At 43.2% G+C, this 25,231-nt stretch overlaps 1 protein-coding gene across 3 annotated transcripts; it reads left to right on the forward strand.

Moving 5' to 3' along the window:
* The first annotated feature begins 8,943 nt into the window (after nt 1–8,943).
* LOC134451348 (vitellogenin-like) lies at nt 8,944–19,446 on the forward strand. 3 transcript variants are annotated; one of them, XM_063201745.1, is made up of 34 exons: nt 8,944–8,983; nt 9,234–9,254; nt 9,356–9,507; nt 9,603–9,854; nt 9,944–10,090; nt 10,207–10,355; nt 10,496–10,646; nt 10,744–10,901; nt 11,840–12,005; nt 12,093–12,218; nt 12,313–12,531; nt 12,619–12,836; nt 13,135–13,232; nt 13,736–13,860; nt 13,955–14,059; nt 14,151–14,270; nt 14,404–14,590; nt 14,696–14,789; nt 14,919–15,104; nt 15,197–15,323; nt 15,422–15,626; nt 15,716–16,011; nt 16,511–16,555; nt 16,658–16,741; nt 16,832–17,038; nt 17,123–17,265; nt 17,362–17,500; nt 17,596–17,725; nt 17,829–18,012; nt 18,364–18,458; nt 18,540–18,634; nt 18,718–18,883; nt 18,976–19,137; nt 19,281–19,446. In XM_063201745.1, exons 1-34 carry the CDS (start codon nt 8,944–8,946, stop codon nt 19,382–19,384), a joined length of 4,896 nt encoding a protein of 1,631 aa, XP_063057815.1. In that variant the 3' UTR covers nt 19,385–19,446. The 3 variants fall into 3 exon arrangements, with proteins under 3 accessions (XP_063057815.1, XP_063057817.1, XP_063057816.1); XM_063201747.1 differs by having other exon boundaries at nt 15,197–15,290; nt 16,523–16,555; nt 17,596–17,699; nt 17,791–18,012; XM_063201746.1 differs by having other exon boundaries at nt 15,197–15,284; nt 17,596–17,699; nt 17,791–18,012.
* Nucleotides 19,447–25,231: the final 5,785 nt, after the last annotated feature.

A 25,231-nucleotide genomic window follows, 5' to 3' on the forward strand; every position in this document is an offset into this window, starting at 1 on the left:
TTGAATATTACTGTCCACAGCAGTACCTAAAACTATTCGAAATTTAAAAGGGTTTCAAAAAGAGGGGAACAGAAAACCACAGGCAACAGCAGACATGGATCAAAAAAACGTGAATAGGCCCAGCCGTGGCTTAGTCGGCTGGGCACTGCACTGCTATGCGGGCAACCCGGGTCATTTCCCGATCCTCCCCTGTCTCTCTGTCCCACTATTCACTGTCCTGTCTAAATAAGAAGTGAATAACAGGAGTATGCAACAAAACAAAGCACCAATGGCAGGGGAACAGCAAAACTTAACATACCAATGAAAAAACAAACCAGGGGAACAGAGATACACAGCAAACAGGCAGTGGCTACCAAGCAAAAACAGACCATCTGACCGAAGACATTACACCGATCGCACAGAACCGTACACATGATAGGACAAGTGTAAACATGGGAAACAAAGAGAGATGATGAAAAACCCATGGTTAGGAAATTAAAACAAGAAGCAGACAGCCCTGCCGTGGCTTAACAGTAGGGCACTGGGGTTACTATGCCGGCGACCCGGGTTCGATTCCGCCCCGGGTCATTTGCCAGTCTTTCCCCGTCTCTCCCTGCCCACTCATTTCCTGTCTCTCCTTCACTGTCCTGTCGCAAAATAAAGACACAAAAGCCCTAAAATATACAGTATAGACCAGGGGTGTCAAACTCAAATTGACTGAGGGCCAAAATCAAAATCTGGAACGAAGTCGCGGGCCGAACTCAACAATTATTTTAAAAAATGGACTAAAATTGTGCAAAATTGAGCACATCCCTCTACAAAATCAGTAGACACAGGGGCATAGCAGCAAATTGTGGGCCCTGTGTACAATAGCTCCAATGGACCCCCCTAGCCGTAATGTATATCTACATGAATCAGACATTCTGTGGGCCCCTTATATATATATATATGTATGGGGACCTGGTAACTCACTATGACACCCCAGGGTACACATGCTGATTTTGGAAAGATGGAAAAAAGATGGAACGTTCACTGATGCTACACAGTGTGCATGTAGCCCACAGCGTGCGCGCACACACACACACACACACACGGGTCAAAGACGTGCAACATGACACTGTCCTTCAGTGCTAACAGATGCTTTTGCTTACTGTAACTGTGAAAAACATGAAATTTCAAAACATTTTTTTGAAAAGTGAATGCATGAAAGCTAAGCCAAAAAAATAATTTCAAAAAAATCTCTTTTTTGCATTTACAGTAAGCAAAAGTATCCGTTGCACTGAAGGACATGTTGGACGTCTTTGACCCACACACACACATAGGGGTGCCATTGAGAGCATCCTGACCAGCAGCCTCTCTGTCTGGCACGGCAGCTGTCTAGCTGCAGACAGGAAGGCACTCCAGAGGGTGGTGAGGACCGCAGAAAAGATCATTAGATCACCTACCAGCCATTCAGAACCTTTACACTTCACACTGTCTCAAGAGAGCAATGAACTTCATCAAAGACCCCTCTCACCAATCACACAAACTGTTCTCCCCACTACCATCAGTGAAGTCCTACCGCAGCTTATAGTGTCGCACAAGCAGACTGAGCAACAGTTTTTTTCCCACAAGCCATCAGACTCCTCAACACAATGAAGAACATTACATGGACATTTCAAAGGACACTGGAGAGCATTTCATGAACATTTCTTTCACCATGCCACTTGTGTTAAACCTGTTGCATAGATGTTTGACAATAAAGCACACTTGACTTGACTTGATAGAATGGTCCATTTCAAGCTTTTTACTCTTACTACTATAACATAATGAAAAGGGCTGCTAGCTTTGCCCATTCCTAAGGGCTTTCTGTTTTCTGCGGCTATTACACTATTACACTCACAGTTATCGCAACCAAGAGGAAAAACCTTAAGACAAGAAGCATAAACAAATCTCAAGATGTATTCATGATGGAAACCTCTTTGATGGTGTCAAACTCTCGAGGTAAAAGGGTCAGGGAGTAAGACACAGCCATTCATTTCAATGACCCAACCACTTTGGGGATAAAATTGAGCATACAAAACACCAATAACTTAGTGGTCACCTGTGTTAGACAGCAAATGTACTAGGGTTTTAATTTCTAAACCCCGAACTGACATCTTTACCAGTCTCGAATGTCCAGGCTCTTGTAGATTTAAAAAATATATATATATATATTTAAATAGACAGAACATAAATAGTGAAATTGTGGAGATTTACATGGACATACAATAGGCCTACATTTCATTTAAATTTGAAGCTTGGAAGTTGAAAAAGACAAGTTGTGGGTGGAAAAGCAAATGTGCTATTCTGGAAATAAAGATTCACTATCCACTATTTAACACTGCAACTATTGGCATTGAGTTGAAGCAGAGCTCCACTGAAATATTTTTGAGTCACAGAAAAAAATGGACTTTCACTTTTCTCAACCTCATTGTCTAAATGTCTATACCAGGGATGTAAAATGCAGTCTGGGGGACCAAATCTAGCACGTAGTGTTATTTTATTTGGCCTGCCACATTATTTTGAATGTTTTAATTTGGACCCAACGTGGAATTTTGTGAGTCACAGGGATTTTGAGTGGACCCAGGCCAGTGCAACAGCATATACAAGTGCATCAGTAGTGAATGATATCTCCTCATATGTGCAGCCACATTTTTGAAGGATTTTGTGAAATTCAAGTTTTCAGTGTGTTCATGCACAATTCCCATCCATTATTGAAATATACTATATTAAAGTTCAGCCGACGACTTCATCCCATTTTTTTATATTGGCCCACTGAGAATTTTTTGACACCCCTAGTCTACACTATGTCAGAAATGGAACAAGCTCACAAAACATTGCAGAAAATGGATTGCGAGAGGAGGAAGGCATCAATGCCCATGTTATAAACTACTATAACAGCAAGCAATGAAAGTGCTCTACAATGTCCACTATACACACATCCATACTGCTCCCATTTTATACAACACAGTTTTGTTAACTTGCTTAATATGGAAAAACAGGGATGTATGATTCCTGTTGTCAGTGTTATCAGCAGTGCATGAACCAGAATGGATGCCAGTTTTAGAACAGGTGGTGACAAAACCATAAAATGATGTCTGTAAATTCTATTACACAATGAAAATTACATGACTTTCAATAAATACTTTAGAGTGATATGAAGTGTGTCTACATTTTTTGGACACACTACTGTAAATGTATAGGCCTATTCTCATCTTAAGTTCTGTAGATTCTGAATAGTTTCTGAATGGGCTCTTTCCATTATCCTACCTCCCGTCCTCACTAGTGGCCTTTTCAGCGGCTTCGCTTGCTGACTTGATGGCCCTCTTCTTTGCTGCTCCGACGATGCCCAGGCGGCTGAGGACCTTGCACAGGGACCTCCCTGCAAATCCCCTGCAGCCTACTTCTATGGGCTCATAGAATGTCTTCCAGACTGCCCCCCTGCACTTCTCCACCAGTTCCTGGTATTTAGCCCTTTTCCTCTCATTGGCTTCTTCGATGTTGTCTTCCCATGGCACTGTCAACTCCAGTATGATCAGGTGTTTCGATGACTGAGAGGTCATGATCATATCTGGGCGGAGGGTTGTTGTTGCAATGTTCTGGGGGAACCTCAGCTGCTTACTCAGGTCGACCTGCAGCGGTCAGTCAGATGCTGTGTGGAGCAGGCCAGTCGTAGCCCGATGGTTTGCTCTGGGTTTTTCTCCAGCTCTGACAAAGGAGATTGCCTTCTTTGGAGCATGATGTTTATTGCTTGCTACACTCTCAGCGACTGCCTTGAGCACCTGGTCATGGCGACAGCGATAACGTCCATCTGCCAGAGCCTTCGGGCAGCCGCTGAGGAGGTGTTCTAAAGAGCCTCTACCAGAGCACAGCGGGCAGGAAGGGGTCTCACTTTTTCCCCTCGCATGGAGGTTCGCTGGGCTTGGCAGGGCGTCGTAGACAGCTTGGACCAGGAAGCGTACCCGCTGGAAATCTGTCTGCAAGATGTTTGTCCAGGTGATTTCCCGCTGGAGAGCGCTCTCCCACCTTGTCCAAGCTCCCTGCTGCCGTAGTCCTACTGCCCTGCTCACACGCTCTTCCTCCACCCCCGCTCTGACTTCCTCCTGGATCAGGTGGTGCTTTTCCTTCCCACGTACCTGGCTGATGATGGTCTTTGGGAAGTAACCCAGGCCTGCTCTGCCTGTTGCCACAGTGACCACCAGTGCCTTCTGTCGTAGGGGTGACTCTGCCAACTCCACTGCTTCCCTGGCCCTCCACTTCCTTCCTGTCCGCACCTCAATGCCAGCTGCTGATACTTTGCCATCATTTGAGTCCCTGTACTGCAGAATTTCTCTGGCGCGTGTCATCATGAATTCCTCTGTGAGACCACTGAGAGGAAGCTGCAGGATGTTACTCGTCCCATACAAGGCAGTGCTGGTGAGGCTGCGAGGAAGTCCCAGCCACTTTCGAAGAAAGCTGCTAATCTTCCTCTCAATGGACTCCACTGCTGTCATTGAGACTGCATAAATCCAGGTGAGGCCATAGGATGCGGGGCAGGATTGAGTGCTGGTAGATCCAGGCTTTAAACCTACCAGGCAGACCAGACTTGTCTTCCTTGGTAAGCCCGGTTCCAAGTTCCAAGTTGGCTTTCTGGATGGCTGCAGAGTCCTTCAGGGTGGAGTCGAAGAGTTTCCCCAAGCTCTTCACTGGTTGCTCTGTGATGGTTGGGATGACAGTTCCTGAGATGGATGTTATGTTATGATAAGGTCATCCATATAGGCTCTGATGGGGGGCTGTCGTACACCTGACTTGGTCAGGGGGCCCCCTGCATTCCACCTCAGCTGACTTTACCACCATATTTATGACTAAGGAGAAGAGGACTACAGAGATGGTGCAGCCTGTAATTATCCCCTTCCCAATGCGATGCCAGTCCGATGTCTCTGACCCAGAAGTAACTCTCATCCTGAAATCATTATAGTAATCCAGGATGAGATCCTTCATTTTACTGGGAAGATTCAAGATTCAAGATTCAAGATTAGTTTATTACGTCTTATTATAGGTTTGAAGCCTATAAAGAGTAAAAATTGTTGTGTTTTTGTGTCCTCAAAAAGATTAAAAAATAAATAAATAAAAAAAATAAAAAAGAGAGAGATGGGGGGGGGAGTGCAAAGAAAGTGCCTTGTTGTCTTGAGCATGAATTCAGTAATCTTACTGCTTGGTTGGAGAAGCTACTTTGGAGTCTGGTAGTATGAGATTTCAGGCTTTTTTTCCCAGATGGTAACATAGTAAACAGTTCATGGTTGGGGTGACTAGGATCAGCCAATATTTTTTAAGCCTTCCTGATGCTATGGTGGAGGTGGAGAGCAAGCTCAACCAAATTGTGTGGTATGGACCCATAGGCGTTGGCGAGGTTCAACCACAGTACAGCTAGGTCACCTTTGTTCTCACGGGCCTCTCTGATGGGTTGTGTAACGACCCCAGTGTGTTCCAAGCAGCCAGGAGCAGAGATCCCTCCCTTCTGTACAGATGGGTCGATGTAGCTGTTCTTAAGGAGGAACTCTGTCAGTCTTCTCGAGACGATGCTGAAAACCTTCCCTTCCACACTCAGTAGTGAGATGCCAGATGGATTGAAACTGACTGATGTCTCGTGAGTTCTCCTCTTTAGGAATCCACACTCCCTCAGCCTGCCTCCGCTGGTTGGCCACTTTTCCCCTTCTCCAGATCACCTTCATGATCCTCCACAGGTGCCGCAGAAGCCCTGGACAGCGCTTAGACAAGGTGAGGGGTTCCACTGGGGCCTGGTGCTGATGCTGAGCGGGCCGCCTTGACAACCTCCTCCACCTCCTTTGGGCTCGGCTCCTTCAGGTTGAACTCCGTTGTTGGGGGATCTAAGCTGATGAGAGCTTTGTCAGGCTCCAGCTCCTGGTCTCTCAACGGATCGCTCACGGTGTCCTGGAGGAAGTGATTTACTTGCTCTATAGAACACTCAAGCCAGCCACCGCGCTTGTCCCCAAGGAGTTGTTTGGTGAAGCCAAAGGGACTGGAGATGAAAGCTGCTCGCTTCCTTGCCCTCTCCCTCCCCCGTCTCCGGTGCCACTCTGCTCTGCGCATCGTCATCAGCTTCTTGCGCAGGATGTTTTTCAGTTCTACCAAGGGTTGCTTCTCCTCCGACTCATTGAAGATCCGTCCATCAGCTGAAAATGTATTGCACAGGCCCTGCCATACACTGGATTATAATGCCGGCGACCCGGATTTCGGGTCGTTTGTCAATCCTGTCTGTCGGTCTGTCATTCACTGTCCTGTCAACAATAAAGGCGAAAAGCCCCCCAAAAATACAAAAAATGAAAATGTATTGTACAAACAAAAAATCACCCATCTTGAAAGTGTTGGACCTTCAAATTTTATTTACCAATGTTAGAGTGTTACCATACAGAATTTGATGCAAAACCATTTGAAGTTAAAAGTTATCAAGCAAACTATCTTGAAAGTCAGCCATCTTGAAATTGTTGACCTCTATACAGTATCTGTCATACGTAGAGTCAGCACACAAGATTGTGAACTAGTGCATACTGTGCCCAACCACCAGGCCCGTCACTAGGTTTGAGAGACAGGGGGGGCTTAGCCCCAGAGGAAGAAAATGCGCTTTTTCCGCTCACCTGCAAAGGTTTTGTCTATGAATTGATTACTTTAAGAGCAAAGAAATCCCGCACACTGTCCATTCCACCAACAAACTTTAATACATTGTTTCGGTCATCCGACCTTCTTCATGTTGTATTAAAGTTTGTTCGTGGAATGGACAGTGTGCAGGATTTCTTTACACTCGAATAACTTGGATAATATCCTACGCACCTGCCCACCTACAGAGGTGTGCAAAAGCGTCTTCTTGAACAATTATTTTAGGAGCACCAAACCGATTTTTAAACACTAGTTACAGTAAAAAAAAAAAAAATCACATTTTAATGAACATTCCTTATATGTAAGCTAAACAAAACATTACAAAATGTTTCAACTGATTAATATTATTATAAAAAATAAATATTTTAAATATTAATATATTTAATAATATGTATAAAATGTAATATAATAAAATATTATAAAAATCTTTTTTCTTTTTGCAAAATCGTTGAAGGGGGGGGCTAATACTAATGTAGGGGGGGCTAAAGCCCCCCTAAAATAGGCCTAACGACGGCCCTGCCAACCACCCATTTACTGTGCAACAAAAATCTGTGATGGATGAACAGATTTGAGCATGGCTGGACAACCAAAATAGCATTGCTTCATGTGGTTGGTATCCTAAAGTTTAAATGGTCAAACATCATATGACAAGTATAATATAATAAATATTAGGGTTTTTTCTGTGTCCAATGCTGCTAACAGAGAGATAAACAGAGAAAGAAACAAATCAAATCAATACCCCTTCCAATCTCTTTGAGTGACAGGGTAACAAACTATGTATGAATGTTATATATCAGAGAATCTTAATAAACAAGGTGGGAGAATGTCAATGCCAACTGGTTTGAAGAGCCAACGCCTACTCAGGTGATCCTACAGTAATATTTTTAGAGGAGATTATATTCCTTGGACCTCAAAGGGGCACCAAAGGATCACGTCTGTAACAATGAAACATGTCTTACATAACTGTGAGGTATCAGCAATATTGTGGTATATTGTAGTTGTACAAAAGCTGTACTTGTGTCTTGTGTCTTGTGTATCAAAAACTATGAATGTCAGATTTCTCACAAATATTCTGTTAATGTATGTTCTGTTACTATTTTCAGATTCATATTCCTTATTTTGGGCCCCACATTTTGAAAAAAAATTAAGGTTGACAAATTTCAATTCATGACACAAGGCAAGAGATGTGTAGCAGTATCACCTGAATTTGTGGAAATATTTGACATGACCTAAAATGTGTTGACACAGATAAGAGACATTAGGCACATTGTCATTTGATTCACCAACTTGAAACATATCCAGCATTAATGTCAGGCTGATTCCAATGCTGACTTAATGCCAAAATGTCACCATGGGTTAATCTTCAACTCATATCCATTAAACAAGGAGGTAGTATAATGATGACAGTCTTAAAAACAATCAAAATGTATGTCAATTCATTGAATTCACCTGATTCATTATTGAAAGTTAATGATTTATATCAATACTGTACAATATCACTGTACATATCTACTTTCCACCTTGTACATGTTCACATACGTTCAATGAAATAAATAAATAAATAAACACATGTATGTGTAATATGTGGTTTGAGGTTTTTTTATTTTCTGGGGGGAATGGATTGATATAGGCCTATATTGAAAAGGGAGATGGGTTCAGTCAGTGGTTTTCAAAGCCGCGAGATGGTGCTAGGGGTCCGCAACGAGTTGGAAGGAAAATATAGCAAAACAGAATGAATAATCGAATCATTAAAGTGCACCAAAATAAATAAAAATAAGCTTAACAATATTCCCATTAGTTAACAACTCCATCTCTGAACATATTATTGCTATTATGCTGTATATCCAAGTAGGGCACTGAAACACTGACCTAGACTATGGTTGTGAAAGGGGGCGCACAGGAATATAGTGTGGCAAAACCTATGTAAGGGGGGCCTTGGCTGGACTCTACCAGTCTATGGGGGGCCTTTGGAAAAGTTTGGGAACCCCTGTGTATGTCAATGATTTCCACAGAATTTCAATGAATTTCAATAAACGGATGATAAGATGTGAATGACAACGTGGGGCAGGACAGCCTAACCTTTTCAACTTCTGACCACCCAACCTTGACAGAGTCAAGTGTGTGTGTGTCTGTCCGTCTGTGTGTATGCACGTGTGTGCGTGTGCATGCCGTTGTTTGTCACAGTTAAAGCACATAAGTATCAAAGTTAATGATATATTATACAGATGACATCACAGATCTGTCGACTATAAAAGAGCTGTGTGTTGCAGTCATTCTTCACATCCAGACATGAAGCTGGTTGTGTTAGCCCTGACTTTGGCCCTTGTGGGTGAGTGGCTTTCATATCCAGGTTGTGGGGTGTGATTCCCGACAGCTTCAGTGCTATGTAATTCAACAACTTAGTTGGTTGCAATGCAATTTTCCCATTGACAACTAAATACGTTCTTAATTGGTTAGCAATGCTGTTGTTAGCAATTGTTAGCAATGATGCTTGCAAGAAATTGGGCTTTAGCATTACATAATAAATTAATGAATACTGCCATTGTAAAAAAATAACATTTCATTATTTTTTTCTTTAGCGAGTCAACATGTGAACCTTGGTAAGTATAGTCTAACTCATTCGCGATTTGAACAGTTTTTTTGTTTGTTTGTTTAAACATTTTAACATCTACAACTGGTAAAATGTATCTTTTACCAACAGCCCCTGAGTTTTCCACCTCCAAGACCTATGTGTACAAGTATGAGGCACTGCTTCTGGGCGGCCTTCCTGTGGAAGGACTGGCCAGAGCAGGACTGAAAGTCAGCAGCAAAGTTCTCATCAGTGCTGTGGCTGAAAACATCCTCCTGCTGAAGGTACTGTAATACACCATCTCAACCACATCAAAAAGCATTTTGATTTAAATGAATCCAGAATTATTTTAACAAAAATGTTTATGTTGTTTTCAAAGCTCCAAGATCCTGAGATCTTTGAGTACAGTGGTGTGTGGCCCAAGGATCCTTTTGTCCCAGCCACCAAGCTCACCGCAGCCTTGGCTTCTCAGCTCTTGATCCCCATCAAGTTTGAGTATGTCAACGGTGTGGTTGGTAGGGTTTTTGCCCCCGCTGGAGTGTCCCCCACAGTACTGAATGTGCACAGAGGTATCCTGAACATCCTTCAGCTCAACCTGAAGAAGACCCAGAACGTTTATGAGCTGCAAGAGGTGAGGCATTAGAATGTCAAAAATTGTACAGTTTTTTATTCAAGGTTCTGCCACATCACTAACATAAATGCTCTATCTTTAACCTGAAGGCTGGAGCCCAGGGAGTGTGCAAGACCCACTACCTCATCAACGAGGATGTCAAGGCTCAGCGCATTGTTGTCACTAAGTCCAAGGACCTCACCAACTGTCAGGAGAGGATCATCAAGGATTTGGGTCTGGCTTACCTGGAAACCCTGGTATGACTTAAGAAGCATTGATTAAATCATTATAATGCAATGCATATATGATAGTATGCAGGTGAGTTTCAAGAATTTGAATTTTCCTGTAACTGTCCATCATCACTCACATGCAGGAAGCAAAGTCTCTGACTGGAGCTGCCACCTACAACTACATCATGAAGCCAAGTGTCACCGGTGGTCTGATCACTGAAGCCACAGTGAGGGAACTTCACCAGGTCACCCCTGTTGCTCAGATGGGTGGAGTTGCACAGATGGAAGCCAAGTATGCATAGCTTATGTGTAGTATTGTGATTCAAATTATGGACCTAATTCTCTATTACGAGACTTATTTTTTATCATCTTTCGAAATCCAACAACATATCTAGATTGAAATTATTGCTATGTCCACTAACACAATTACAGACAATCCCTGAAGTTCCTTGAAATTGAGAAGACCCCTATTGTGCCTATCCACGCTGAATATCTGGCCCGCGGAACCATCCTGTATGAGTTCGCCACTGAGATTCTTCAGACTCCAATTCAGCTCCTCAGAATTCACAATGCCCAGGCTCAGGTAACATTTTGCAGTCTATGTAAACTCATGAACTACATGTACATAATTTTGTTCACTTGTTCTTACATGCTTCATTACATCATTGTACTTCATTCAGGCTATTGAGATCCTGAACCATCTGGTTGCCAACAATGTGGCTAAGGTCCACGAGGATGCTCCTCTTAAGTTCATCCAGTTGATCCAGGTTTTGCGTGTGGCCACCTTCGAGAACATTGAGGCCATCTGGGCTCAGTTCCATGCCAGGCCTGAATACAGGTACAGTATGAACTATCTTAAAGTGGTAGTTCGCTATTTTAGACATTAAGCCTTGTTTGTGTGACTTCTGGGGTGAAGTAGAGATGTTCTCATCACAATTTTGACATTTGGTGCTGAACGGAGCATTTGGGTATTCAAGACTGCAGCCCCCCCACCTTTACATTGACTCCAATGAAGCACTCAAGCAATAGATCATAAAATGGCATTAAACTTTCGTTTGCAGAGACATGAAACTCACCGAGTGGTCAGAGGTGGGCAGCGATACGTTGGCTCGAAAATCACAGCGAAATACGCTTCCAGAGAAGATATATTCATTATTGTCCGTCTTCATTGATTGTATTGGTTTGACTTGTATTACTCCGCGCGACCGGAAATGGGGGTGCGTTTGTTTACGTTACTATCTATGGTTTGTATGCAAGCTGTAGTTTTTGCAGCCAGTCCCGCTCAAAGATAGCCGTTCTACCTCTCTCCTTGATGTCTACATAAACAACACACTATCGCTACCTACTGGCTGGATGTCTACTGCTATTCAACGGCGTCTGGGGAAAAATAGGTCGCCAAATGCTAAGCAACAGTTGGAAGGCATATTTCGCTGCAATTTTCGGGTCAATTTATCGCTGTCTACCACTGACCACACGGTGAGTTCCATGTCTTCTCAAACAAAAGTTTAATGCCATTTTATAATCGATTGCTTGAGTGCTCTATTGGAGTCAATGTAAAGGTGGGGGGGCTGCAGTCTTGGATACCCAAATGCTCCGTTCAGCACCAAATGTCAAAATTGTGATGAGAACATCTCTACTTCACCCCAGAAGTCACACAAACAGGGCTTAATGTCTAAAATAGCGAACTACCACTTTAAAAGCTTGTAAATGAACAGATGTGCGTACACATGCATTCCTTAAAACTAACCTGTACTTTCTACAACACGATTACTTCAGACGCTGGATTCTGGACACCATTCCCGTTGTTGGAACACCAGCTGCTGTGAAGTTCATCAAGGAGAAGTTCCTGACTGGAGAAATCAGCCTTCCCGAAACTATTCAGATTCTTGTGGCTGCTGTGCATATGGTTCCTGCTGATCTGGAAGTCATCAGAATTTTCTCTGTAAGTTGGAAGAAAAAGTGAACACTTTTATTTTTAAAAAAATATGTGGAAAATATTCTCTAACCAGTTCTTTTTTTACTTGTCCAGAGCTTTGCCCTCCACCATAAGGTTCAGGAACAGCCTGTTCTGCGTGAGATCGCCATGTTGGGTTATGGTACCATGATTGCCAAGTACTGTGCTGCCGTTCCCACTTGCCCAGCTGAGCTCCTGAAGGTGAGCGACTTATCTTTTCTTTTTGCCCATTTCTACCTAGCCTTCTTGTCTTTTCTCCACAATAAGGGTATTTTCTCCTCATTTCTCTCTTCAGCCCATCCACGACCTTGCTGCTGAGGCCATTGCTAAGGCTGATATTGCTGAGATCACCCTGCTCCTCAAGGTTCTGGGTAATGCTGGTCATCCCGCCAGTCTTAAGCCCATCATGAAGCTTTTGCCCGGATTTGGCTCCGCAGCCGCTGCTCTCCCCATCAGAGTCCAAGTCGATGCCATCCTGGCCCTTAGGACCATTGCCAAGAGGGAGCCTAAGATGGTAAGCATAGCCACTGTCAATGTGAACCATTAAAAGGTAGCAGTTATATTTCCAGTATTCTGCTAATTGCTGTATTTGGCCTGTTAGATCCAGCCAGTGGCCCTGCAGCTGTTCATGGACAAGGCTCTTCACCCTGAGCTGCGTATGGTGGCCGCTGTGGTTCTGTTTGAGACCAGACCCCCAGTCGCACTGGTGTCCACCATTGCCAACGTTCTGAAGAAGGAGACCAGCATGCAGATTGTGAGCTTTGTGTACTCATACATCAAATCCCTCACCAGGAGCACTGCCCCAGACCTTGCCTCCGTGTAAGTGTACTACTGTCAAAATTTTAATAATTCTCTACAGTCACAAACAATGATCAGTAGTGTAACACACTGATTCCCAACAAGGGGCATACATACTCATGACCCCGTGCAGGGGTACTGGGAAAAATGTAATTGAAACAAATGTATGGAGCAGAGTCAGAGTGGGATATAGGAAGATATGTACTGTAGAGCATGAGAAAGGGGGTATTCATGGTATGACCAAAACTCTTAGAGAGTATGCGAGACAATAAAGGTTGGGAAACCTGCTAGTCTAATATGATCGTCTATTACTTTTCAGTGCTGCTGCCAGCAATGTTGCCATCAAGATCCTGAGCCCCAAGCTGGACAAACTGTGCTTCCGTTACAGCAGAGGCCTCTACGCTGACATCTTCAGAAGTAAGGTTTTTTTCCTGTTCGTGTTAAATAAATTCATAACTCCAACAGGAATATTAGGATCTAGAAATGCACTCAGAGTGCAGACCTCTCCACCAAGGAAACTGATAGAGCATTTTGACTATGTTACACCCTATTTATTTTGCAAGTCTTTCTGATTGGTGGAGTTAGAAACTGAAACGTCAAAATTCACCCTACCCAGCAATGGTGAAGAAATCCTGGATCCGGATCGTGGGCTGGATCACTACAAATATTGAATAATTTGTTCCTTTGTCATTTCCAACACCTTAACAAAATTTCTGCAAAATCAGTTCATAACTTTTTGAGTTATCCTGCTGACAGACAGACAAACAGACCAACAAACCAACGTGACTGAAATAATAACCTCCTTGGTGGTGGTAACAATTTGGTGAAAATAATGTATGAATATAAAAAGCATTTGGCAATAACTGCTGGATTGACTCTGTGGCTGCCAAACTAATAGCATGTTTGATATTTTTATATAGGCTCTGCCATGGCTGGAGCTGCTGGCACTGCCTTCATCATCAACGATGGTGCAACTCTTTTGCCCAGAACTGTTGTGGCCAAGGCCCGTGCCTACCTTGCTGGAGCTGCTGCTGATCTTATTGAGGTAAATTTTCACCTCTGAGACAACCTGCACTGAATGACTTAAACACCCTCCAATTTATCTTTATACACCCCTGATCATCCTCTTTCTTTCCCAGGTTGGAGTGAGAACCGAGGGACTTCAGGAGGCTCTTCTGAAAACTCATGCTCTGGAGGACTTGGAAAATGATAGACTTACTAAGATGCAGCGCGTCATGAAAGTTGTAAGTGAAGAAATATGAAAGAAAATGATAGTATATGTTATATCTAAATAGCACAATGGATCTAAGTGCAAATCTCATTAATGTTTTACAGCTTGCTGATTGGAAGACCTTGCCAAAGACCCAGCCTTTGGCATCCGGTTACATCAAGTTCCTTGGACAGGAAATTGCCTTCGCAAACATTGACAAAGCCCTTGTTGATAGAGCTGTTCAGGTGAAGACTTCACTTTATTTTTCAATTCCACATATCCATCTAAAGCTTTATTTAAGGCTGTATGTTTATATGGTTAACTGGGTGAATTATGAATGACATTTATAGGATATATCGTTGTCATTTCTATCCCCAGCTCGCCCAGACCGTTGATGCCAAGACCATGCTGAAGGATGCCCTGAAGGCACTGCAGACTGGCATTGCTGCCCACATCGCTAAGCCTCTGCTGGCTGCTGAGGTTCGTCGCATCTTCCCCACTGCTGTTGGTGTGCCCATGGAACTCAGTCTCTACTCTGCTGCTGTTGCTACTGCTGCCGTCAAAGGTAGGAGAATTATCATGCTACCAAATTGGTAAAAAGAAACACTAAATGGGAACGCCATGACATTTTTGAAACACTAATTGTTTTCAACACATTGGTTTTCCACAGTTAAGGGAATCATCACCCCACCTCTGCCTGAACCCCTTATTGCTGCTGACCTGCTGAAGGCTGACATTAAGCTGGAGGCTGAGGCCACCCCAAGGTGGGATATTTCTGAAGATATGAGCGTACAAATTCTGCAGTCTGCGTACAATCTCTGCATCTGTTAAGATGTCTACCGATTAGCACCATAGTGAATGTTAATACTGGTGTTCGATCTTACTTTTCACAGCATTGCTGCCGAGACTTATGCTGTGATGGGAGTCAACACTGCCCTGATCCAGGCTGCAGTCATGGCCCGTGCCAAGGCTGTCACTGTGCTGCCTGCTAAACTGCAGGCCATCGCTGATATCCCCAAGCTCAACTTCAAAATTGAGGCTCTTCCTGTTCCCGTACCCGAGCACATTGCTAAAGTCCGGTAAGGAAAATGTTTATGCGCGCAAAGCACTCATTTATAATATGCTTATGGAATTATATACTGATGCGCAATTCCTATTGCTTTGTTAATAGTTTTGAGACCCTGGCTATTGCCCGTAACATTGAGGACATCGCAGCTGAGAGGATCACACCCATGGTGCCAGTTATTGCTGCTCAGCGCGTGTCCGCTGAGAGGTTTGCCTCCAATTCTCGCAGTGCTGTAAGTCCCTTGAACGTCCCAACCTCAACATTTAAAACAAATTCCAAGCTCAATGTGATTGTGTAACAAAATGGAATTTATACTCTTTTTGTTTCTAGTCCCTGTCTTCCGAGATCATTTACTCCGACGCAGCACCTCAGCTGAGGGCTGGCACACCAATCCACAAGACCTTCTGCCTCCCAGCTGCTCTCTTGGGTCTCAAGGGATGCATCGAACTCACCTCCAGCAATGCTGCCTTGATCAAGACTATTCCACTGCTCAACGTGATTGGACAGCATAGTGCCCAGATTGCTGTGAGACCAGGTCAGAAGGGGTTTTGGAACAGATTTTAGTCTCCTTTCTCCATCTCCTTGTGTGGAAAAAAATTACAAAACCTTTTCATTCCATTTCAGCCGATGGCCCAGCAATTGAGAGACTGGAAGTTGAGGTGCAAGTCGGACCCAAGGCTGCCGAGAAGATCCTGAAGGAAATCAACATCATCGATGAGGAAAGTCCAGAGGCAAGAGCCATCATTGAGCAACTGAAGAAGATGCTCGAGCCTGCATTGAAGGCCTCCAGCTCCAGCTCCAGCTCCTCATCCCGTGCCAGCCAGCTCTCTAGTAGCTCTAGCAGCAGCCTGATCAGCTCCGCCTGGTTTGGATCCAGCAGCATCCTCAGCTCTTCCAGCAGCTCCTCTCGCATGGAGAAGGTATGAAAACCAGGGTTCAGACTGGTCATGGAATTCCTAGAATATCATGGAAATTCAATAGAGGTTTTTTCTGTCATGGAAAGTAGTGGAATTTGTGCATTTCACACGTTCAGTCAAGGAATATCTTGTAATTTTGCTAACATTATATGGTGATAGCAAAATTTACAGTGCATCATTGTTGCTCTCTCTCTCTCTCTCTCTCTCTCTCTCTCTCTCTCTCTCTCTCTCTCTCTCTCTCTCTCTTCTTTCATCGAAAATATTTGCCGTTCTAAACTGGGCAACATTCTAGAATGCAAAAGCTTCAAGTAGCCTCTCACTTCAGACATACATGCCTGGTAAACGGTGGTAGTCCACCACAGGTCTCCTGCAGGTGTATCAGAATAGAATCGAATACTCAAGTGCAAATGCATCACATTCTAGAATTGTATAAACATTATTTTTTTCTAATCACAATTTTACAAGGCATAGTTTTACGATGTTTCTTGCGTGTTTCCTGTAGGTTGCACCCAAGCAATACCCATTCAAGAAATACCACAAGGACCAGGTATTTTTTACACGTTATCACATAACATGCACATAACAGCTACAGTAGAATGTATATTTTATGTTGTTCCTGACAATAATACATTTTCTTGTGAAATAACAGTATCTGAACTCAGCTCAATTGACCTCAGCTCAACTCAGGAGCAGCGCAAGCCAAAGAGCCAGCTTTGAGGCCATTTACAAGGAGGTAAGAAACATTGCAAGACAACACTAGATATTTTAACAGAATTTGAAGGGAAAGTGCGTAATGAATGTGCTGTTGTTTAAACCTTTTCAGAACAAGTTCCTTGGCAATGCTGTGACACCTGTTGTGGTTGCCATCTTCCGTGCTGTGAGAGCTGACCACAAGCTGCTGGGCTACCAGGCTGCCGCCTACCTTGACAAGGCCAACTGGAGGCTCCAGACCATCATCTCTGCTCTGGCTGAGACTGACAACTGGAAGATGTGTGCTGATGGTGTTATCCTGAGCAAGTTCAAAGTCATGGTGAGAATCTATTCAATTAAACACTAGCCTCCTTTTCTGTCAGGCAGTGGTATAAATATTGAAATATGTCTTATGTGTGTTCAGTCAAAGATTGCCTGGGGTAAAGAGTGCACTGAATACGCCACCATCTTGAAGGCCGAGGCTGGCATTTTCGGTGCTGCCCCTGCTGCCCGTGTGGAGCTTGAATGGATTACAATCCCCGCTATTGTCACCACCTATGCAACCAAGTAAGGTCCTTCAACAAAGGCTGATATGTACAGTTGAAACTTAGTAACATAATTGTAGAACTGTTATCCCAATATACTATGTTTGTGTTTTCTAAGGCTGAACAAGTACATTCCTGGTGTTGCTTTGATGGCTGGAATCTCAGTGGCCAAGGCCAAGAACAGTGAAAAACAGATCGAACTGACCGTTGCCATCCCAACTGAGAAATCAGTTGACATCATTGCAAAACTGCCACTGGTAAATATTTCCCAAAGGTTTCCATTTGGAGCATACTTTTAAAAATGTCTTTCATAGAGAGGTGCGTTGACTAACCAAGTTATTTTTGTGCGTAGATGACTCTTTCCAAGCTGGCCCTGCCTCTGCCTTTTGCCGTGCCCATAAGCCGCGAAGCCATCATCCGTGCATTCCCAGAGGACAACATTCTTGACAATATGCAGTTCATGTATGCTGAGGTTTCCTCAGGTGTGGCATAAACATCCAATCAGTTAAAAGTAATGTCTTATTTTATAAGGAAGACAACTAAAGAGGTCTGAAATCTTTTTCTTCTTCACTTTCTTTACTTCAGCTCAATGTTCCATGGAGCGCAACATGCTGACCACCTTCAACAACAGAAGATACAAGAATGAGATGCCAAACTCTTGCTACCAGGTGTTGGCTCAGGACTGCACCAATGAGCTCAAATTCAGTGTCCTCCTGAAGAAGGATCAGCTCACAGAGCAGAACCACATCAATGTGAAGATTGCAGATCTGTAAGTCAATAGCAGGCATGAAATACCAAAGGTTTTCCAATGTGGTAACCAAGATAAATCGTTCTACGTGTCACCAATACAACAAAGTGGGATCAATTCCAGTCTTGTATGTAGGTGTGACTTGTCAATTGTTCCTCACTGAACTCTGAACCTCCACTAGTCTCCTAAAGGTGCATGGTAGCTGTTAGACATCCAGTACATCTTAGAACCTTATCTCATATTGATTCCAGAAGAAAGTCCTTAGGGACTGTCTCTCCTCCTTATCAATCTTCTCTGGAAATAAGTCCAATATACTATCTTGCTGATTATATTGCTCATCCCCATTGCTGATTCAGATGTGTCTCCCCACAGGGATGTCGACCTGTACCCCACTGGCTCTGATGTGCTGGTTAAGATCAACGGAATGGAGGTTCCCGTTTCCAGCCTTCCTTACAGACACGCCTCAGGTAAACTAGATAACAAAATGATCTTAAACATCTCCTATTCTCTCTCTGTGCATTGTCTTAAATGTATTGGTTTGTCTTTAGGCTCTGTCCAGATCAGACAGAAAGCTCAAGGCCTGGCACTTCACGCCCCTAAACTGGGTCTTCAGGAGGTTTACTTCAGCAAGGACCAATGGAGGGTAAATACAATTTAAATACAGCTTCAAACCTCAGCACTTCTGTAGAGAGCGAACCACTAATGCAATTTTACTGCTTCCACCAGGTGAATGTTGTGGACTGGATGAGAGGCCAGGTTTGTGGTCTCTGTGGAAAGGCTGACGGAGAGACCAGACAGGAATACTCCACACCAAGTGGCTACCAGACTGAGAGCCCAGTCAGCTTCGCCCACTCCTGGGTGCTCTCTGCCGAGAGCTGCCGCGACAGCACCGGTAAGGGAGACATTCACCTTTGACCACACACAATTCTCACTTTTTTCAATCTTTGCACATAATTCATTACAATTCCATTGTGTTTGTTTTAGAATGCCGCATGAAGCTTGAATCCGTGAAGCTGGAGAAGCAGATCAATGTGAACGGACAGGACTCCAAATGCTACTCTGTCGAGCCCGTGCTGCGCTGTCTGCCTGGATGCCTCCCACTGAAGACCATGCCAGTCACCGTTGGATACCACTGCCTGCCCATTGGTATGTTGGTACTACTTGTATGATTAAAATGAATTATGTAAATGGATTAATTAATTAAAAACATAATTTCCTAATTGGTAAATCTGAGTATTGGAGAAGATGGATGATCCTCTAAAAACGTCTCGTATATTTCCTTTCTTCAGAATCCAGTTCCCTGGACCTGGACAGTATCAATGAGAAGAGCGTGGACCTGAGGGAGACAGCAGAGGCCCACATGGCATGCCAGTGCAATGCCCGTTGTGCATAGAGTACCCTCATTTCATTAGTGTTTGAGATTTGAATGTGTCCGATGTTTTCAAAATTCTGTAAAATATATTGAATTTGAGCAAAAGACTTGTGTCTCTGGTTGTTCTGTACTTCTGTGCAAATCATTTTCTAAGGTATTGAAGAAAACAATATGTGCATTACAATACTAATTTTCTCAGTCGATAAAGAACACATTCTATACTTAGCTCTTTATTATTGAACTACATGTCGATTGAGCAGATTCACTTAAATGCCTCTGACATGGTTGTGACATACCCAAAGTGTGGGAAAGTCTTTGTTAGGAACATTTTTGGCATTTCATTGGGACAACAAATCTTGAAAAGAGGAACAAGAAGAGTGGGATAGAAGAAAAAATACTTAGGTCGCTTAGGTTTTCACGTCACCACACAAATTTTCAATGTATTCCAAAAAAAACCCACCAAAATGTCCCCTTGAAGACAGTGTGCTGCTCTGTGAAGTTGGCGGGAATTTCATTTCTCTTCTACACCTGTAGTAGTAGAAGCAGCAGTAGTAATTCACACACTCAGGGTGTAGCTCTGGTACCTCCAATATCCAGGATGCCCCACAGCTCACCCACAACTGGGTTTCCTTTCACCACCAGGGTCACCAATCCTGGGTTCCTTACTATGGCCAATACAGCTTGGTGCACCTCTGATGCTCTCACAGCACACATACTGTCTATGTCCTTACCTAGATTAGTCTATGCCTGTATGGGAAAGCAAGAAATGTAATTTCAAATTCTTGAAATGACCAGTGCATGTAAAGAAATTGACAATAAAACCTACTTGACTTGACTTGACAGCATGACAATGACACATCATACATGTATAGTATGTAGCAAACAAGAGAAGAGTTTCCCTGTCAGAACTTGAACCTGAGGTAGCAAACTGGGGCTCTGACTGCTACACCAAAGAACCAGACATGTTGACATGTCAATCAGCACACGCCCACAACCCTACTGTAACACACTATTAGTAGTATATTCCAGGATCCCTTCATCCACACCTAGCACTGTGCCTTTGACTCAGAACACCTGAAACAACAAGATAAATACTATAATAATAGACTCCTCCAGGCCTGCAACGCAACCCCAAATGTCAGTCTCAAGACCCACATAACATTGGGAATAAGATACCATATGATGCAATCATGCAGGAAACAAATGTGATTGTGCATATTTTTTCTCTTGTACTCCTTACTATGCATGCGGACTCTACATTTTGAATCAGTACACCAGTAAGCTTTCCAGACAGTGAAAAAAGAATCATTTGTATCTGGTGTATTAGTGCCATCACATGGTAGGGAATAGATAACGCGTGGGTGCTGTTCATTGACTTCAGCTCCGTGTTTGACACAGTTATCCCCCAACATCTGGTGAAGAAGCTGAGTGAAATAGGCATCAACAATTCCCTGTGCAACTGGCTGCTGGACTTCCTCACAAACAGACCGCAGACAGTCAGAGTTGACAACAACTCCTCAGCGACCACCATCACTAACACAGGGGTGCCGCAAGGATATGTGCTATCTACTCTGCTGTTCATGCTGATGACTCACGATTGTTGTGCCAGATTTGAAACGAATCACATCATCAAATTTGCAGATGACACACAACAGCATAGGCGTGCACAGATAGGGATGACATGGCGCTAAAGAATGGTGGCGGGAGCATCATTATGCATATTATGCGTCCTTGGTGCCTCAAGCCCTTGTCAGTTGACAATGAACAATGAACTCAGAAGTTTATTGAGATATTTTACAGTCAAAAATGTGAAGTCTGTCACACAGTTGAAGCACACAAGAAGATGGGTCCTGAAATGGGAGAACAACCCATATTTTAGAAGCAAATCAACTTTAGAATGTCTTCATAACAATAAAATACACATTCTGGAATAGCCCAGTCAAAGCCCTGACAAAAAAACAATTGAGATGATCTGGCATAAACTCAAGAAAGCCATTCACTCCAGACATCCCAGAAAACTTGCTCAAGAGGGGCAGTTTTGTAAAGAAGGGGGAGACAAGATACATCCAGATTGTTTTGTTAATCTGATCGGCAACTACAGGAAACATCTGGTTAAAGTTATTGTAACTAAATTAAAGTACTAATGTCAGTTCTGACCAGGCCATGGTAGTCAAGAAGCTTGCCGCCCTCCCCTTCATCTCATTCATCCTAATTGATCCAGGTGCATCCCCTCAGCTAATAATCTTTCTTCCCTAGCGATTGGCCACACATCTTCAGCACGCCTTTTTAATTCTACCCACTTCCTCTCAACTGTATGCTGCTCAGTTTTTGCAACCCACCGCCTCCCCTGCTCCACCTTGTCGTGTATGATGTGGCATGTTCTCTTGTCACGTCGCTTGGCTCTGTTCATGGGGGTTATCTATCTCTCCCTGTCCTGCTGGGGTGAGAATTCCCTAAACTGCTGCTGCCCCCTGACTTAATGCTTTTCCAAGGTGCTCATGGAAATAGGGGGGCTCCTCCGAACAGAGCTATACCGCCAAATATACTTCATAATTTATGATAAAGAAATTTCATTCATAATCTTCTCTTGTGTTTCTTGACTAAAATGATTCTGACAGAACTGACGGTTAAAACCTATTGAATGCAAGGGTGTACTTATGCTGCCTTGCTGTCCTGTGAATGTTTACATCTTATGGCCAATAAAAATATAATAATAATAATAATAGTAATTGTATCTGTATAGCACTGTATCATACAAGGGATGCAACTCAAAGTGCTTAACAAATGAGAAAAAAAACATAATTGTTAGAGATGGATTTAAAAGGAGAGGAAGAGAGGAGAGGCAGAGATAGCAGGAAGGCAGAGGAAGAAGAGATAGAAAGAGATTGTAGAGTCATAAGGTCAACGTAGGTTGGGACCAGGATTCTTAGATACGTCAGGTCAATAGTGGCTGGGTCTAGCAAAAGTCATAGATAGTCACACAGAAATTGGGCGCTCAGATGCGGCCCTTTCGCTTGAATCATAGTTTGTAGGGGGGAAAAAAAACTCAATGAGGTCTGAGAAAAAAAACCCTATAGCCAGGAAGAAACCTCAGGCAGAGACCAGCGGCCACCTAGGGGAGCCCCCTGCCAGGGCTGGTTGTGAGCAGTAAGGACGCAGCGGCAGCTGGGACACTGTGACGCTAGGAGTTGGAAAGGATGAAAAGGTGGGTCTTCAGCTGCTTCTTGAAGGAGTCCACGGAGCTGGCTGATCGGATCTCGATGGGGAGGGCGTTCCATCTCTTGGGCATAGCAAACGAACGTGGCGTCGCCAATCTCCACATACAGTGAATCCAATAAGAATTTGATCCCTTGCCGATTTTGTTGGTTTGCCTACTAACAAAGACATGATCAGTCAATAAATGTTATGATAATATGTATTCTAATATGGAGAGACAGAACATCAAAAAGAAAATCCAGAAATTAACTTAAGAGAATATATATTAATTTATTTCCATTTCATCGAGCAAAATAAGTATTTGATCCCCTGCCAACTGATTACAGTTCTGGGCCCACAGACCAGATGGGCACTTCCGATCAACTTGTCATCTGAATTAAAGACACCTGTACATACTAACATGCATAAAAGACACACTGAATCAGCAGAATCAGTCCATAGTATGACTGAATCAGTCACACTCCAACCTGACCAGCATGGGAAAGACTAAAGAGCGTTCAAATGATATCAGGGACAAGATTTTAGACCTGAACAAAGATTAAATGGACTGCACAAGAAAGAGACTGGGTATTAATGACCCGGCTGTTGATGCATTTCTTCCAAAATGTGTGGAATACAAAAAGACTATCCATCAGCCTGTCTGGGGTTCAATACAAGATTTGACCTTTTGTAGGGATTTGATAATCATGAGAACAGAAAGAAAGCACCCTAGTCCTGTACGGGATGAACTAGGCAATGATATCAAAGCTACTGGGACCAAAATCACTGAGAAAACTACTGGTAGCACTTAATGCCACAGAGGTTTAAAATCCGGTAGTGCACACATGGTACCTCTACTTCAGAAGGAACCTGTGCAGTCCCACTTGAGGTTTGCCAACGGACATCAGACTGGTTTAGGATATGATAAGGAGGTGCTGTAGGCAGATGAAACCAAAATCAAGCTGTTTGGCATTAACACAATTCAATGTGTTTTGAGAAAGAGTACTGCTGTCTATGATCCCAACAACACCCTCCTCACCATCATGCATGAAAGTGGTATCATTATGGTTTGAGGGTGTTTATCTAGCCAAGGCACAGGACAACTTCACATCGTCAACGAATGGATGGCGGGAGACATGTAATGTGCAATCCTGAGTGCAAACGTCCTTCCTCCACCACTACACTGAAGGGTGGGCCATTTTTTGATCTCCCCACATGACAATAATACACAACATACAGTCAAAGCAACGAAGGAGTGACTCAATAAGAAGCATATTAAAGTCGTGAAGTGGCCTAGACAGTCTCCAAATATTAACCCTATAGTAATTCTATGGAAAGAACTGAACCTCCCATTTGCCAAGCTACAGCCACAAAATGGGCAAAACTATTTTCTACTATATGCACAAACATTGTCATCAACTAAAAGAAGCATCTGACCTCAGTGGTAAAAAACGAGGGCTTTTCCACAAAGCACTTTATCTGCTTTAGCTAGAGGCGTCAAATACTTATTTGCCTAAATGAAATACAAATAAATTAAAATATATTAGTTTAAGTTATTTTCTGGAATTTCTTTTTGATATCCTGTCTCTCCATGTTTGAATACATATTATAATAAATTTATAGACTGATCATGTCTTTATTAGTGGGAAAACCGGCAAAATCAGCAAGGGATCAAATACATATTGGACTCACTGTAAACATGTAAATGTTTAGGTGAAATTAGTTAAAGCAGACTCTGATTGTTCTTTCTTGTGATTTCCAGGAAAGAAGATCAGACCATGTTTTATGACCAATTTTGACACAAATGTAAAACATTTCAAAGGGTGTACAACATTTTTCCTATGACTGTATATGACCACTGGTTACTCTCTGCTGTGTGTGTGTGTGTGTGTGTGTGTGTGTGTGTGTGTGTGTGTGTGTGTGTGCGTGCGTGCGTGCGTGTGAGTGTGTGAACGCGCGCGCAAGTGTGTTCTTGCTAAACTGTCCTTGTGGGGACCTAACAGTTAATGGGGACATCCACCCCATCACCTGGCTATCACTTGATAATAGTTCCACACAACTCCACTGGGGGCTCTACTGAGCTCCACACACATTGACCTGGCTCTCAACCAGCACCGTTGACAGACTTATACATGTAGTTCCAAACAGCTCCACCAGGCGCTGCACTAAAAGAATGAAGGGTGGCAGAACAATATTCAGCCAGGTCAACATTATGGTCCCCAAGGCAAGTCCACACACACACAGTCTCAGTGAAATGTGTTTTAGTCCTTTCCCCTATCTGTTTCCCCTAACAGTTCTTTGAAATGTTGTTCGTACTGGTGACACTAAATGTGGAGAAAGAGAGAGAGAGAGAGAGAGTATATGTGTGTGTGTGTGTGTGTGTGTGTGTGTGTGTGTGTGTGTGTGTGTGTGTGTGTGTGTGTGTGTGTGTGTGTGTGTGTGTGTGTGTGTGTGTGTGTGTGCCATGTGGATTACCTTGTCATTCAGAATATTGTTGATCAGATCAAAGCACTTCACTGCCTTTTTATTTCGCAACATCATCTATCACAATGACCTATCACAATGACCTCAACTTTTCAAATGTCTGTCAACTATGTGGATGTCATTCTGACATGACATGTCACATTGTGTTGAGATACATTTTCTGTCACATTGTACAAAGGCAAAAAATAA

This window comes from Engraulis encrasicolus, chromosome 6 (assembly GCF_034702125.1).
Source record: "Engraulis encrasicolus isolate BLACKSEA-1 chromosome 6, IST_EnEncr_1.0, whole genome shotgun sequence".
Taxonomy (NCBI): Eukaryota; Metazoa; Chordata; class Actinopteri; order Clupeiformes; family Engraulidae; genus Engraulis; species Engraulis encrasicolus.

Coding starts and splice junctions, on each gene's coding strand:
- LOC134451348 (XM_063201745.1), top strand. CDS start 8,944: ATGAAGCTGGTTGTGTTAGCCCTGACTTTGGCCCTTGTGG. Junction 14,790..14,918: donor GAGGCTGAGGCCACCCCAAG/GTGGGATATTTC, acceptor TACTTTTCACAG/CATTGCTGCCGAGACTTATG. Junction 18,635..18,717: donor TCAGCAAGGACCAATGGAGG/GTAAATACAATT, acceptor TGCTTCCACCAG/GTGAATGTTGTGGACTGGAT.